Source organism: Actinia tenebrosa, unplaced genomic scaffold (genome assembly GCF_029948245.1).
Source record: "Actinia tenebrosa isolate PJP-AT-01 unplaced genomic scaffold, QUT_ActTen_1.0 PGA_scaffold2__45_contigs__length_23673736, whole genome shotgun sequence".
Taxonomy (NCBI): Eukaryota; Metazoa; Cnidaria; class Anthozoa; order Actiniaria; family Actiniidae; genus Actinia; species Actinia tenebrosa.
The window spans coordinates 20,565,482-20,580,350 of NW_028292579.1; the positions used below are offsets into that span (position 1 = coordinate 20,565,482).

Below are 14,869 nucleotides of genomic sequence, written 5' to 3' on the forward strand. Positions count from 1 at the left end.
CACACCACACCACACCACACCACACCACACCACACCACACCACAACGTACTACACCACACCGTACCAAACCGCAGCGCGCCAAACTGCATCACACCAAACCACACTGCAATGCAGCGCAACGCACCTCATCGCACCGCACCACACCACATCTCACCCCACACCGCACCACACCAAACCATACTACACCGCATCGCAGCGCACCCCATTGCACCGCACCACACCACACCGTACAACACCCCATCGCACCGCACCACACCACACCACATGACACATCGTACAACACCCCATCGCACCGCACCACACCTCACCATATCATACCATACCTGCAATTTCTTGGTGTATCTTTCATACATATAACCAACACACTGATCCATCATTCCAGTCTGTTGCAGCAGCAGTACCCCTTTAGGAGTACCCGCAAAGTTAAGAAGATTATCTAGAAGAGAACTCTCCCATGCCAAACTAGAAAAACCACAAAAATATTACAGCTGTAGCTTTCCATTGTCTTCCAGTAATTCATCCAATCACATGGCGTAACTAAGGCTACGGTAAGAAACAGTAAGACTATAGAGGTTTTGCACCATCACATGATGGCAGCCATATATATTTTTACAATAACTTACAAATTTCTCGCGCGCTGATTGGTTATTTTTTATTATCATCAATAAGAGGACAGACAGATAAAGCGACGTCAACGAGCGCGCGCTCTTTCCGTTGGTTGATTTGACCGCTAGAAATGAGAAGTTTTTATCGTTCTTGTTATTGTAAGAAAAAAATAGACGTCAGTTTTTTACTGTCCTCTTATCTTATTGACGATAAATTTCGTCATCACATTGTCAAAGAAGTATGCGGATCTCGCCTACGCCTGGTGGATCCACACTACTTTGACAAGGTGATGACGCAAATTATCGTCAATAAGAGGACAGACACAAAAAAAAACTGATGTCTATTTGTTAAATAATTATGCCATTAGTAATATGTTAGCTTCTGTAAAACCCAAATGGCTGCAACCACCATAGATTCTGTCAGTTATCGTACCTTTCTGTCTTTTGGATATCTTCTGGTTGTGTTTCCAAGGGTTCAGGTATATCATCGCTATTGGTGGGTGTTGATGGGGACATTTCAATTGCCTAGAAATAAAACGTTCATGTTACTAAACAACATCGTTAGGCAGCGCGTCAGTCTCATAATCGAATGTAATGCGCATTTGATCATATATATCTATTCCAAAAAAGGTTGTCACCTATAGAAACCGATAGAAGATACGCCATTCCAAGATCCAAGAATAGCCGGAATGACTTGTGTTTCTGCTTCTTATTCTCGTCAAGAACATGGACCTTAGTGTTGAGACTGATTCGATGTTGCTTGTAGTCGACGAAACCATTTCCGTCTTGGAATGACCTATCGCCTATCGCCTATCGCCTATCGCCTATCGCCTTTGGCGATAAAAACGTTTTTGAAATAGGTGTATTTCAAAAACGTTTTTCTCGCCAAAGGCGATAGGCGATAGGTCATTCCAAGACGGAAATGGTTTCGTCGACTACAAACAACATTGAATCAGTCTCAACACTAAGGTCCATGTTCTTGACGAGAATAAGAAAGAGAATAAGGACGACACTCGGAAGGTTTGTCTTGTAGAAACAAAGCAAAATATATTGCGCAAGTTCTCTAAACTGGAATTTAAAACTTGCGTTACTACAATTATTAGTTTACCAACCCTACCGCCCTCCTGGTAGTACCATGGTCCATGCTTCTACAGCCTTCACACCCTCCAACCTACTGGTTGTTATTCGATGTTATTCCAATAACCTTGTTCAGGATTCTGTAGTGCGTACTGGTTCAATAAAATCAGTCCCTAACCCCCTTCACCCACGGGTCTTTCTTCTCTACGATATTCTAATTACCTTGTTTCATGCGTCTGCCACCTTATCATGTAGTGCGTACTGGTTCAATACAATCAGCCCCTAACCCCCTCCACCCACGGGTCTTTCTTCTCTTACCTTGTTCCATGCTTCTGCCACCTTATCATGTAGTGCGTACTGGTTCAATACAATCAGCCCTTCACATGTGGTCCACAACACACGACACACGAATATGAATCCACCAATCACATCATTGGACAAAGAACAACAGAGCCTGTTAGACAAGGCCTTTTTGGCGAACCCAGCGATGGTATGAGCAGGAGAAAATCTGAAAAGGCGTTAATGGTATAAATCATATTAACCAGTTTTAACTCGCCAACGTAGGAAACAGAATTCTTATAAACGGGGAAGGGGGGAAGCAGAAAGAGATTTCATTTTAGTATACTGTCTTAAGCCTCGGGCGTTAACACACCATATGAGAGTGCCTCTACGTCTATTATAGTGGGATTCGCTAACAATTATTTATTCTTCTTTCTTCTTTTTACCCAAACTGTTTAAATATCTATGTAGTTACACCTATCTACTTTGTATTCACAATTTTCTATAAGTCAGTGGAATTGAATTGAGTTGAGTCGTATCTTGCATTTTCTGATGATTCAGATACACTCGTTCTCATTTTTACTGTAATACAAAAAAGACAGATGGCGTCCGCAGTTTGTGTCCCACTCCTCAGCACTTAATGCATCAGAGACCTTTAGGATCCACTAGGAATCCGGCCCCAAAAAACGCCCGCAAACACGGAGAAACACTTGGCATCAATGAAATTTAATATGGGCACTCTTCCAACGACAACTTCGTTATGACGCCTTGATAAATGTCGAAAGTTTGAAGAAAAACGCCTGACGTCGATCTGTAGTTTAGGGACTGCGGTAACTAGCAAGTACGTTTTGCTAAAGGTCTCTCTAATTGACGGGTTTTCCCTTAAGACATTTTATCATATAAAACCAGTTATTCTGATATGCAGACAAAGCCGCACTCGGTGTCCACCAAGCTTAATGGCTTTCCCCAGCAAACTGATCTGGACTGATCTGGATCTGGATATGTTTACAACCCAACGTGTCACATTTAATATATTTACATACTTCTATGCACGGGTTCTGTACGTTAACCCGACACATTTCGATGCGAAGCTGGCTGGTTTTACCAAATAAGGAGTGCAAACGCTCGTTTGGCAGGAAAAAGCCCGTGCATAGAAGTATGCGAGTACATTAAATGTGGTCATACTTTTGCGCGTTGCGCTCTAACTAAAATCAATCTCCATGTATCTTTTCAAAAGGTATTTATGAACAACAAGGTACCTGCTTCTCTGCCATCTTTCCTGTGATTCCCCATACAACAGTTGTAATCTTCCACTATCAGTAGCAGCTATTGTAGCCAAGACTTCGGATATCAAAAGAAGGACATTCTCAGAGTCAGCGTCTTCAATACCATCAAGGTCCTAAATAAAACAGCAAAAAATCATACAGGAGACTCTGTCCCCTCCCCTACAGCCATAAAACCTAACGCTCACTTGAGATTTTTTCACAAAGCTTGTCATGATGGAATTAGAGTAGAGTATATTCTTTAGCAGAGCAGGAAAACGATAAGGCCGCTACTTTCAGACCCTTTCACGACTCTTTAAAGGTGCTGACACACGGTGCAACATTGCACGCAACATTGCAAGCAACAAATTTGAATCGGAGTGACACATTGCAACAACATCACGCAACATCGCTTATATCAGGCTGTTATGTTAAGATATTTGGTCAGCAGTTATAAATTTGGTGCAAGCTGATTGGCTGTTGCAGCCATGTTCACATGATGAAATTTGTTGCGCGCAATGTTACAAGAGTAGAGCGCCATTCAACTTCAGATTTGTTGCATGCAACGTTGCGTGCAACACGTTTGGGGTAGACACGCGCTGCAACAGTCCTGTTGTGTGCAATGTTGCATGCAATGTTGCACCGTGTGTCAGCACCTTTATTTAACTGGAAGTGATATGCCAAAACTTTAAGCGTGTCATTTGTTTCACAAGTTTCACCAAACTTGTGACAAAATCTTGTTGAATGTTGCCGGGTGCTGGATGGAAAGCACAGCAAAGCAACTAGAGTAAAGCTACTTGGTGATATTCATGGCAAGGACTATTGGCTCTTTCTTGCAGGGCACCTGAGCCATGAAGACAATAAAACAATATCCGAAAACAATGAGTTTGAAGCTAAACAATACCATGCAATAGAGGTTTTGCACCATCACGTGACGGCAGCCATGTTAGATGGCAGGAGTAGTACAATCGTTTTATATGAGAATGAACTCGATCCCCGAGAGCACAGGGATTTTATTGTTCTGCCATCTAACCACAGGCAGCCCAAGCTGGATTATGGCGCCGGCACGTGATGGTGCAAAACTTCTATACACAAACCCTAACCCAGAATACAATAAAGCTTGCTACACCAAGAAAGACCCGGTCTATTCCCCTCTGGTGAGAAGGCTGCTTTGAGACCGACTATAATCGTGTACTTACCATAAAACCATCCAAAATGTTTTGAACTGGAGCAAGAAGATTCGATGTGATGGCATCCTATAACATGAACAGCACACATGAAACGGTTAGAGAGCGATCACGAGCTACAGGATAAAGTGACCTTGATTTTATGACCCTATGTTAACCCTCATTATAAAATAACTGTTATAAATCTTGCGTTCTGATTGGTTGGCTCGCGTGCTTTTTAAGAGCTTACAACACGCGCGCGCACTTTCCAGTTTCTTCATTCCTGTAATTTGTATTTTATAAAAGAAATAAAAAACATACTTGCTGTGCTGCTGTGTGGAGTTATAAAGCACTTGGGGTTAGGCAGAACATGAGAGAAGTGTCGAGAAGCACACCGCTACGCGTCGTGCTTCTCCTAACACTTCTCTCGTGTTCTGCCAACCCCGCGTGCTTTATAACTGCACACAGCATGCGCGCGCGTTTTCTATTTCTTTACTGGTAGATACAGGAATTTAAAAAGGGAGGTTACATCGAACCCACAGTACCACCCCTGGAACCGCTACTTTCCCCTATGATTCTGGTGGCGCAGACTAGAGCGAGTCGAGCGAATAGTGTGACTGCTTCATTTGCCTCATGACATGAAGAGTAATGATGATGATAATGATACCCCCAGCTAGTGATGACTCTGACCTTGCACAAACATTTCCTGCTTGCTTCGCTGTTGGAAGCTATTTCCTGCAACACCTCAGCAACTAACTCTCCAGGAACAATGGTTCCTACGATATGAAGGAATAAAGCAGCATCAATACCATTAATGCCGGTGTGATTTGGAGTAAAATATTGCGGTGAAAAACATCATATAAAATATTAGAACACCCACTTTAGTGGTTAGTTGATTTTGTTTTACGCGCGCAATCTTAGTTGAGTACAAAATTCCGTATATTTATCGTGAAAATATTATTTCATTCCCATGTACCTTTGCGCGCCCGTGTGCGTTGATTTGGAGAGGAACTAATGTAAACAGAAATAAAAGTGGGTGCAGTTTTGGACTATATTTTTTATACGCTTCCATATGCCTCACTTTTCTCACTTTAGCGTGCATAACTTATAACTACATGCATGTACTGGGATGATACTTCAAAACACCTTACCGCCCATAACAGCTTTGGTTATAGAACGAGGCATTGGAATACACATGATCTTGATGAATACAACCAAAAGATCCGTGACTGTGACTGTCTCTGAAATAAAGAGAAGTCCATAACATTCTATTATATACATGGACATCTTCACGCGACCCACACATCTAGTTATAATTCAAGTCGTCTGGGTTCTTGGCTACCGTCAATCAAATTTCCACCAGTGTAATTTTTTGATCGACCGAAGCCAAAAACTCAGACGTCTATGATGAAAATGGGTGTAAAGACTGTCTTCTGCCGTATTTCAAAATAGATAAATGGACTAGCCTGCGTAGCGGCCCTCTGGTTGGGAATTTTGGTCCCTCCTCCCCTCCCCCCTCTTCCCCAGCCCCCCTCCCCTCCCCTTTTCCCCTCCCCAGTCCCCTCTCACTCTCCCTTCTCTCGCCCAAAATTCCTTACCAGACGGCCACTACGCAGGCTATAAATGGACCTGTAGACATGAATGACAGGTGCAAAATAGTGCCATGCGTATAATCCGCCATTTGAGGTACTTGGTATGAAATGAAACAATATTAGAGCCAAGCCTCCATTGAGCGGCCAACCTCAAGGAATGGACTACTTTGACGATACGGCGTCTATCTTGGATTGCAGGGCATTATGGGGCGTCCAGGGGACAAATAAAGCATTGTAATTATGCTAATGACGTCTATTGATGTTAACAGCTTAACCCAATAGAATACAACAAAAGATGAATCAAGACGCCACATCGATCACCTTTACCCATACAAGAAAGACAAACACTTGAGACTATAGATATTTTCCTTCATCTTTGTTTTGTTTTGCCCCCTGGGAAGATGGCAGCCGTATCGTCGAAATCAGCCGTTCACTGTACTGAAAACGTGATAAAGGTCATATTGGTCAAAGCATTGAACAACTGACCTTTTTAAGCTGTCTTACCTTGTCGTTTGGGGAGATCAATAGGGAATAAAGCCCTGCCATCATTATACAAGAGAAGACGTCCCAAGACACTCAAAGAATGAACGAAGTACAGGAACTCTAGGTCTCTTGCACTATAATACAAACCAGACTTGGCATCTAGATGAGATAAAGGACTTTGTAAGACTAGAGCATTTGTACTTCAGATGGAATCTTTATTAGACCGTATTTAATATGACTTTGAAAGGAACTACCCCCCGGGGGGGGGGGGGAGGGGGGAGGAGGGGGTACTCTTGCCCGTTTAGGGTATGGATGTCCCGCTGAGCCCTCTGAACCCTGACCCTGTTCCAGAGTAAAAATCGCTGAAATTCATACCCTGTTCCAAAGCAAGATCGCTGAAAACCCTGTTCCAGAGAGGAGAGAGTGTAATTTCATATATCCTGTTCCAGAGCGAGCGCGATTTTATATACCCTGTTCCAGAGTAGAATCGCTGAAAACCATACCCTGTTTGGCGGCACGTAGACAGACAGACAGACAGACAGACGTTTTTATTCGGTATCGTGTATAATAAAATACATTGACATTTTACCCGAATAAACATTAACGTATGAAGGTTATATATCTGTCCCGTATAGCGATTATAGGGGAGTGCCCCCCCCCCCCCCCCCCTCGGGGAACTACCTTGGTGTAATAATTTTGCCATGTTTATTCTCATGAGAATAAATCCTTTGTTTAACCCTCATAAATTTATTCTTGGGCACTTGAATACGAGGGTACGTGGTGGAATGTATTGTTCTAGTCACATGGCTGGCTAATGAGCAAGGTTTATTCATTACACTTGTTTTGATTTAAGGTGGCTGATTTGTGGAACATGTGTATTCTTTCCTGTGTTGTGAAATTTCTTCCTAAAAGAAATTCTATGAAATAAAAGTACCTGTTTGCTGTTTTTGTTGGTGATGATCCTCAAATAAATCAGGCATGGTGACAACAGTTTTCAGTGTTTGAGAAAAGTCAAGAACTGCAGTTATTGCATCTGATAACTGGATGAAAAAAGCAAAAGATAAATAAGTAAGTAGGAAGAAAAATTGATGATTGGAAGGATGAGAGAATGGGTGGATCGATCGGTTGGGTGCACAGGCACATGGACGAATGAATGGAAGAATGAGAGAATGGGTGGATAGATAGGTTGGGTGCACAGGCACATGGACAAATGAATGGAAGGATGAGAGAATGGGTGGATAGATAGGTTGGGTGCACAGGCACATGGACAAATGAATGGAAGAATGAGAGAATGGGTGGATCGATCGGTTGGGTGCACAGGCACATGGACAAATGAATGGAAGGATGAGAGAATGGGTGGATAGATAGGTTGGGTGCACAGGCACATGGACGAATGAATGAAAGAATGAGAGAATGGGTGGATAGATAGGTTGGGTGCACAGGCACATGGACGAATGAATGGAAGGATGAGAGAATGGGTGGATAGATAGGTTGGGTGCACAGGCACATGGACGAATGAATGGAAGGATGAGAGAATGGGTGGATAGATGGGTTGGGTGCAAAAGCACATTGATTTATGAATGAAGAATTTAACAAAGGGAAAGAGCAATTGATGGGTGGGTTGATGGGTTGTGGGATGGATGAGAGCACATGTGACTGGATAGAATAATATGGAAGTATGGATGGATGAACTGACGCATAGATGGATGGATTGAGGAACAAAAGTACAGATGGATGGAAGGACAGACGTTGATGGACAGATGAAAAAATTAAAGGACGGAAGTATGGATTGATGGATTGATGGATAAATGGATGGATTGAAAGATGGACAAACAGAAGGATAGATGAATGAAAAGATAGACATTGATGAACGGAAAAAATGAAGTATGGAAGTGTGGAAGAAATGGATGGATGTATAGGTAGACACACAGTCAGGTGGATGTATGGATGGATGTATAGGTAGACACACAGTCAGGTGGATGGATGGATGGATAAGGGAGTAAATCACTGAATAAGAAAATGGAACTATAAAATCTGTCCTTCTCACCAGGTTTGTGTGTTCTTTAAGCTGTTTCACAACCTCAGTCCTGCTGTAGTTACCATGCTAAAACAAGATGTTGAAGTATGATTAAAAAACATTATTATTTCCCTAGCTTTACTTGGGAATGATTTTGAAACGTTACTGTATAAATGAAGAGAATTAAATTGGGAAATCCTTATTAACTTCCTTCTCGTGCCTTGCACCGGTACAGAATTATCCTACTAGTATGGAGTGCCTAAAGGGTTAGTAAGAGTATGAACCTCACGTGTATACTGAAAGAGCTCAGAAAGGTAGCTTGGAGTATAGCAAATAAGGTATACTACATTAAAAATAAATAAATAAAATATCAAAATCAACTACATTTATCTTGCTTAATTCCCATTAATCTTCTTCAAAATAAATTTTGCCCTTTGATCTTTGTAAAATAAATCTTCATAAAATTAATTACATTTAAAAAATTACATTTAACCTACTTAATTGCCTTTCAATCTTTGAGGTGCATGCCTTGACTTTGATTACCCAAAAGATAAATTAAAATATTTATATTCCACCATTTATTATTCTTACCATCCATTTTTTAAACCAGTTGGCCATAGGATCCATAAGTGCTATGTAGTACAAGGGTGTTATATACTGGACATCTGGTGAGTCAGACACATGGACAATACTACTTGCATCTATCAGGGTAAAGGTACTCTCAAGAATCTCTTCAAGAAACCTGATGGGGGAAAGCAATCATGAATCTTTTAGTAATTTGATTTGATGTTAAGAATGTTATGTTAGAAATCTCACAGGACATTCTAATGCGTCAACAAATATGGTATAAATAATTTGAAGGATAGATGGATGAATGGGATGAATGGACAGAGGGATAGACAGACAGACAGAAAGATGGATGGATAGATGAATAGACGGATGGATGGATAGATGAATAGACGGATTGATTGATACATGGTTGGATGGATAAATGGGATGGATGGATGAATGAAAGGATAGGAGGGAGGGAGGGAGGGATGGATGAACAAATGAATAGCTACCCTTAATATTCTCTAAATACCTTTCTGAGTATCTTATCCAGTAAGAGGGAACTTCATGTTGGAATTCATTCAACAAGCGAAACTAAACAGAAAAAAGTACTTGGGTAACAATTGGTATTCAATAAATAGTTTTCTTCAGTCTTTACGTCATGTACAACCCCAAGCAAGATTTTTAGGTCATACTTACTCTTCTAATAAGTCTAGCATTGCTCTTGGTCAGTACATCAAGTCCATCTTCTAGTCTACCCATACTGTCTGTCTTACTACTGAAGTGCAGCCAAAGATGTTCAGCTGAAACAAATACCAATATATGACACAATGTATGAAGGAATAAGCATTTAACAGTGATTAGTTGGTTGATCATCTAGTGTACCTAATGATAATTTACCAATGCACTACCAATACCAGTTTGGGGGTTGCACTGTTTACAGTTACTGTATGTGATCAAGCTGGGGGCATGAAGATAATATACCATTTGAGTTCCAAATTACCACTGTGTTTCTTGGTTACCGACTCATTTACACAGGGTTAGCCTCAATTTTGTGCAGAATATTCACATGTTCCAGTCAAGTTTCAAAGTGTTTGTGTGGTTGAAGTTGTGCATTATATTAGCACTGATACAAGGCTAACCTGTGTAAATGAGTTTGTAATCAAGGAACACTGAGCTAATTTGGAACTCAAAACTGGTCTATTAAATGAACAATCCAAATTGGGAATGATAAAGCTTATGGCATTCCACATGGATATAATACACAAACACTAACCTAGACAGGTATAGATTTCTCTTGTTGCATGAGAGGTTGAAGACAGAAACAACCGGGCATGAAACTTGAGGCTTTTTTCCTTTAAGGAAAATGTTTTATTAGCTTATAATAACAGGGGCTTATACAGGATAATCCAATCAAAAAATATTTCAAGCTTTTTTTATTCTCCATCAGAGTAGAAATTCGAATTTGTTATGATGACCTCTTTAAAAGAGGGGGGTGGAAATCCACCAAACCCACCCCCTGTATCTGCCCCTGAATAATATTATCAGAATTAGTATATGTAATAGGACTCCATGCTGTCCAATTAGGAAATAATTGGAGGAGAAAAATTCTGAGGACTTTCAAAATTGGATGAGGCCGTAGGCTGAGTCCTATTTGGCAGTCAGAGAAGTTTTTCAAGTCTAATTATTTCTTGATTGGTAAGCATGAAATCCCATTACCTATTAATTATATAGCTGCCTAATTAATGCCATATCAACAAGACCTGTCCAACTAAGAAAATAATTGGACAGCTACCTATATGGGATTAATGAGAAGCTGTATAATTACTTAGTAAATGTCACCTCATGGCTCACAGCAAAAATTATATGCACTCAGGTTTCTTACTACACACTGAGCAGAGCTCTTTTTAATCAAGGGCATAACGTCTTCCCATTTCAGACCATGTTTCATATTTTGAGAATATGATTCTTTGGTTTTAGTTGTATCCATATTCATGTCTTTACATGCACAACAGTTAAACAAAGAAATGATACTCTAGGGAATGGCATGTTGTCTGAAATGGCAAAACCTATTTAGGCATCCTCATTTCCCAATGTAAACAAAGAAATGATACTCTAGGGAATGACATGTTGTCTGAAATGGCAAAACATATTTAGGCATTCACATTTCCCACTGTTAAACAAAGAAATGATACTCTAGGGAATGACACGTGGTCTGAAATGGTAAAACATTACACCCAAGGTAAAGAGATCTATTACTTAGAGTGTACTCTACTTTTTCTGCTACGTGTGAAAAGCTTCAGAATATATATTGCTGGAATAAATTAATAATTTCCGGAATCTGGCGGTCACTGCACTTACTGAAAGGTGTTCATCTTCATCAGCCAAGGCTGCTAACAGTCCTTTCCTAATGGCCACCCAGTGTTCACTTGTTATGACATCAGATTGGGGTACTTGAGCTAGAGCACTAAGGGCTTCACTTCTGACCTGGAAATGCATGCAAATTCAATTAAAAACAGTCCAGTCAGTTGCACATAAAATGCTTTTCAACAAGGAATAGGCAAGACATAAAATTATGGGTCATCAAGCTATTTTTTCTAATACTAAGACTATTGCAAATTCGTAAAAGGGAGTGTACAGGAATCGATCCTGGTATTGGTAAGTGGACCTTAGCCTTCTCAGCGCAGCACCTCTATTTTAAATACATATACTGGGCTTTGTTCATTGGCTGAGCATTAACCAATTGGGACTAGCACCTAGATTTCCTCCTTTTAACCACAGGAAACCCATCTTGAAAGAAAAGAAACCCAAGAGGGTTTACAAACTGTGGAGGAGGCGAAGTGAACCTAAGCAGGTACTTTAATGTGCATTACTTACATGAACAGGCTGTAATGGATGAAGGTTCTCTGCAATTTTACCAGACTTTTCTTGAGACATAAACATGTAGCCAACCTGGGGAAAAGAGGACAAGTTTCACTTATCTGCACTCACTATAATTTTCTTTTTAAAATCCGGCAAGTACATTATCATGGTGCAAAATGCACAGCAAAGCTTACTTGATCAATAGATGAAGATAATGATGATTCCTCATCACTAAGGTCATAGGAATTCTTAGGGTTTTGTTGCCTTGCTTTGTATTCACTGAAATCAAAGTCACTAGCTCCTCTTTGCAGTGGATTGGAATACTTTTGTATCTAAAGAAAATAACTTAAAAACTAAAATACATGTAGCATATTTTGATAATCACAGGGATTGTGTTAACTCACACCAACTATCTAAGGGACTAATAAGGGGGGGCCGTGGGATCCTCTTGCTTTAACTCCATACTGGAAATATGACCCCTCTCCATTTGCAAAATAAATGACTCCTCCCTTTTTTTCCATTTTGTTTAGTGTAAATGTGCTGTGCAAATCAGAATTTTTTTAATGTTTCCATCTCTTGAACATGATTTGTTTTTAAAAAACCTAATTTAAAAAAAACACTGCCAACCCTCCATGGTAAAAAATTAACAGTCCTTAAATTGGGTCCCAAGCATTGCTGGTGCCTATAAAATTTAGGAAACACTTGTTGAGACAAGTCAAACCACCCCTGGGAAACATTGAAATATCATAAAAATACATTTTTTATCCCTATCTTATAATATACAATATGCATTATTTATGTAATAATGCATTCCCTGAATCATCATTGTCATTGGTCAAATAAGAACAAATCAATAATTTATGAGATGGAATTTAAATTCATGCTAAATGTTTACATAAACATTTTAGCCAATTCCTGTCTGTCCCAATATAATATCCCTAGTCAATGAATCAAAATACCATTCAATGATATAACTGCAGATCAATCAATCTTACCAGGAAATTCACAGCCTCTTTAGTATCTCCTAGTACAGACTGCTGTAAACTTATGAAGCTATGAAATGACAAAGTATGGATATTCAAAATCCCAATTTATTGTTTTAATATAAAAACTGTACACATTGCAGCTCAAAACAAAGCACAGCACTTTCAAATGAAATTAGAATATGGTGTATAGCTATATTCCCTTGAATCCTTTCCAATTTTTGTCATATTTAAAACGATGCTTCATTATTGTATGCCCAAAAATATTTATTATAACATAACATATGCTCCCGTAGGACACGACTACTAGCCGAATGAATTTGCATATCAGAATTTGAATCCCCCTGACAATTCCTGTATACCATGATACTACCCGCAATCTGTTTAACACATCCTAATGAAAGGGGGAGAGGGGAGGGAGGGGGCAAAGCATATTTTCTCTTTCTCTCCCTTCTTTAGGCAGGGAGGGTTGACATTCTGCCGATGAAGAAGTGTTTCTTTTGCTACCACTGTCCACAATCATGGACAAACAAAGCCAGTTTTTAAATAAATAATAAATAAAATAATAATACCAGATAAACATAATACATGTATAAGCAAAAGTAATTTGATATACATGTAGCAGCTGTCAAAATCGCGTATTGGCTGTCAAAATCATGTGGATGAGATCTTGACAGCGTTGCTAAGTTACCCCACGCATGTGTGACAAATACAATGTCCTACATTGGCTCATTCTATTTTCCCCCTCTATTAAAACCAAAGGAAAATAGGTTCCTCTAGCAGGGAACTGTTTTTTTTTACCATTTGCCTGAAAGTGCAATATTAAACAGATAATGGACTATTTCATTTATTTTTTTGTACCCCTCCCCCCCCCCCACCCCCTTGCGCGAGGACCTACGTTTTTGAGAACTCCCTAAAAAATTCCTGGAGACATGAAGATCCCTGTGAAATTCCCTGCTGTTCATGACTTACCCCTGAAGAGCACATGTCAAATTGGGGTCCTCAACCCAGCACCACACACACACACAAAAGGACACAAAAACGACCCTGGCTCCCGAAGAATTCCAGCACAAAAGCATCCCCGAACCCTGAAGAATTGCAAGGTCCTCAACGGAGGGGTACGAAAAATTAATGCGATAGCCCAATAATAAATACATACTCTTGAGATGATTGTATCTCGTCAGCTATTTGTGATAACAGTGAGTTACTGTCACTTTCCCCTGACAAGCTCTCGAGCTTCATGTCAATCAGCGGTCCAAGTACTTCGTCGATTCGGCTGCGTAGAGTCCGAACAAAATCATACCTTGAAGAAAATGAAAAAGTATACTCAACATGTTTTTATGAGCTACGATGCAACGCTTGAAATGTCACAGTTCACAACAACAAAATTCAAATACTTTAAGGACAAAGTTCCCCCATCCTAGTATTCCTAAATGAATATTTTCTTCAGCAAACCATGTATATGTTATCTTTTTTTATGAAGTTTTGCTCCATTTCTTACAAAACAACAAACCTGTGAAAGTTTTCGTCCGTTGTTTCCAGATTCGTTAAGATATCTTCAGCTGCTTCTATCGAACTTGCTTCCTTTATGACAGGCTCAATACTGGTGAAAAATTGGTCCAAGCTGGCGACAAAACTCTCCTGCCTCTCGTCGATTGTATTTTCCATGTTAAGGTACTTATTGCAGCTCAAGGCTGGGTCATATTTATCGACTAAGACGAAACTAAGACCTCATCATCTTGTTTTGTCCGCCATTTTGGTTGGCAAGAGCAACATTCGTTTCCAGGCGCGCTCTTTGTCCCAAAGTGCAAACAAAGTTAAAGTGCAAATGAACCCTTCGACAATACTTTCAATACTGATCATACATGAAGTAAATAGTTGAATGGTAAAATATTTCTTGATTTGAGTGATGCGTTTCTAAATTATGAAGATTTATACTTTCAATATGCTAATAAGTGTGACGTCTATTAAGGCTTAATTAAATATACAAAAT

General features: G+C 39.9%; 1 protein-coding gene across 1 annotated transcript in view; it reads right to left on the reverse strand.

Moving 5' to 3' along the window:
* LOC116296442 (protein broad-minded) overlaps nt 1–14,729 on the reverse strand; it is a 30,255-nt gene extending 15,526 nt beyond the window's left edge. Inside the window, exons 1-20 of the mRNA XM_089033844.1 lie at nt 14,390–14,729; nt 14,036–14,179; nt 12,889–12,946; nt 12,088–12,225; nt 11,909–11,983; nt 11,393–11,518; nt 10,308–10,386; nt 9,731–9,834; nt 9,564–9,625; nt 9,074–9,224; nt 8,513–8,569; nt 7,400–7,505; nt 6,487–6,624; nt 5,542–5,631; nt 5,081–5,166; nt 4,424–4,480; nt 3,222–3,361; nt 2,002–2,191; nt 1,040–1,131; nt 325–463 (exon numbers count right to left, since the gene is read on the reverse strand). Coding sequence (XP_088889970.1) covers nt 325–463; nt 1,040–1,131; nt 2,002–2,191; nt 3,222–3,361; nt 4,424–4,480; nt 5,081–5,166; nt 5,542–5,631; nt 6,487–6,624; nt 7,400–7,505; nt 8,513–8,569; nt 9,074–9,224; nt 9,564–9,625; nt 9,731–9,834; nt 10,308–10,386; nt 11,393–11,518; nt 11,909–11,983; nt 12,088–12,225; nt 12,889–12,946; nt 14,036–14,179; nt 14,390–14,544 — 2,187 coding nt within the window. The 5' untranslated portion in view covers nt 14,545–14,729. The remainder of the gene's footprint in view (nt 1–324; nt 464–1,039; nt 1,132–2,001; nt 2,192–3,221; nt 3,362–4,423; nt 4,481–5,080; nt 5,167–5,541; nt 5,632–6,486; nt 6,625–7,399; nt 7,506–8,512; nt 8,570–9,073; nt 9,225–9,563; nt 9,626–9,730; nt 9,835–10,307; nt 10,387–11,392; nt 11,519–11,908; nt 11,984–12,087; nt 12,226–12,888; nt 12,947–14,035; nt 14,180–14,389) is intronic.
* Nucleotides 14,730–14,869: the final 140 nt, after the last annotated feature.